Source organism: Camellia sinensis, chromosome 4, assembly GCF_055761805.1.
Source record: "Camellia sinensis isolate YWXY chromosome 4, ASM5576180v1, whole genome shotgun sequence".
NCBI classification, from domain to species: domain Eukaryota; kingdom Viridiplantae; phylum Streptophyta; class Magnoliopsida; order Ericales; family Theaceae; genus Camellia; species Camellia sinensis.
The window spans coordinates 212,971,827-212,973,156 of NC_138964.1; the positions used below are offsets into that span (position 1 = coordinate 212,971,827).

The 1,330-nt window shown below is 35.9% G+C and overlaps 1 protein-coding gene across 1 annotated transcript; it reads left to right on the forward strand.

Annotated features, from left to right (window-relative positions):
- The first annotated feature begins 420 nt into the window (after nt 1-420).
- On the forward strand, nt 421-978 carry LOC145824431 (uncharacterized). The gene has a single exon (XM_082924087.1). It carries the CDS (start codon nt 421-423, stop codon nt 976-978), a length of 558 nt encoding a protein of 185 aa, XP_082780213.1.
- Nucleotides 979-1,330: the final 352 nt, after the last annotated feature.

Genomic DNA, 1,330 nt, shown 5'->3' on the forward strand with positions numbered 1-1,330 from the left:
ATTGTAAAATGATATTTTTCAGGTTTTTCCTCTCTTGCAATGACAATTGTCGATACGGAGACTACAGATAGTTGGGGATGATTTTTTATGCATTTGTCGAATATATTGTTGGATGAAAGACCAATTACCTTCATATTTGACCAGAACGCTGGACTTTTGGAGGCTTTACCCAAAGTTTTACCTACTGCTTACCACTATTTTTGAGGGATAGGTTCTCCGGTCCAAGTTTCAGCAATACTTTCAGGAGTAGAATAGTTTTTTTGTTTTCTTCATGTGCTTATGCTCCGATAGTAGGATGTTTTAACCAGTGTTTAAAAGAATTACAAGATGAGGGAAAAAGGGATCGTTTGTAGGTTTTTATCTAATTTTTCCTATGATAAGTGGACTAATGCATATTTTAAAGGACAAAAATAAGGTGAAATGCACTCGAATGTGGCAGAGTCTTTCAATTCATGGGTTCGTCAAGCTCGTCATTTGCCCACTACGAAGATGATTGATTCAATTAGGTTGAAGATCATGGATTTGATGTCGAGAAGGAGAGAACAAGCTAATAAATGGAATACTTTTCTTTGTCCGGAGATGGATTCAACATTAGCAAATGCTCTTAAAAGTGGAAGAACTTGGTTGGTTAGTCGTTCAAGTGATTATGTTTTTGAGGTTCAATCCCGGCCATCGGTTAGCGTTGACCTCTTGAATAGAACTTGCTCATGTTACCAATGGCAATTGAATGGATTTCTTTGTGCTCACACGACGATCGCTATCCAAAAGAGCGGAGGTGATTTGTATGCACATGTGGAACCATTTGATTACACTAGCAAGTTCAAAGCTTGTTATGCTGAGTTCGTTTATCCAATACCCACTGTTGAGAAACCTCTTGTAGCTATGAATGATCTTGTTGTCCTTCCTCTAATTTGTAAGAAGCCACATGGTAGGCCAAGGAAGAATATGATTCTATCTAGGGGTGAGAAGATAAGATGAGTACAGTGTGGTAGATGTGAGAAGAACGGTCATAATAAGAAGACTTATAATGAGACATTGCCGTGAAAGACATTATTGATTTTGTAATAGAAGTATGAAAATAATGCAGTTCTTCTGTAATAAATAGTCCATAACAATAATAGTATAGTCTTTTAGACTAGATTTGTAAGGAGACATTGCAATAAAAGACATTTTTACTATGTTCTTGAATGGTTGTCTGTTCAATTTTCTGATTTGCTTTGTGGTTGAGTTTGACATTTTAATACATTTTTTTATGTAGTCGAATAAGTTTCATTTAAATGAACTTATACTGGAGTTTGTTCAGTAGGTGTGAAGGTTTGAAATGGCTGTA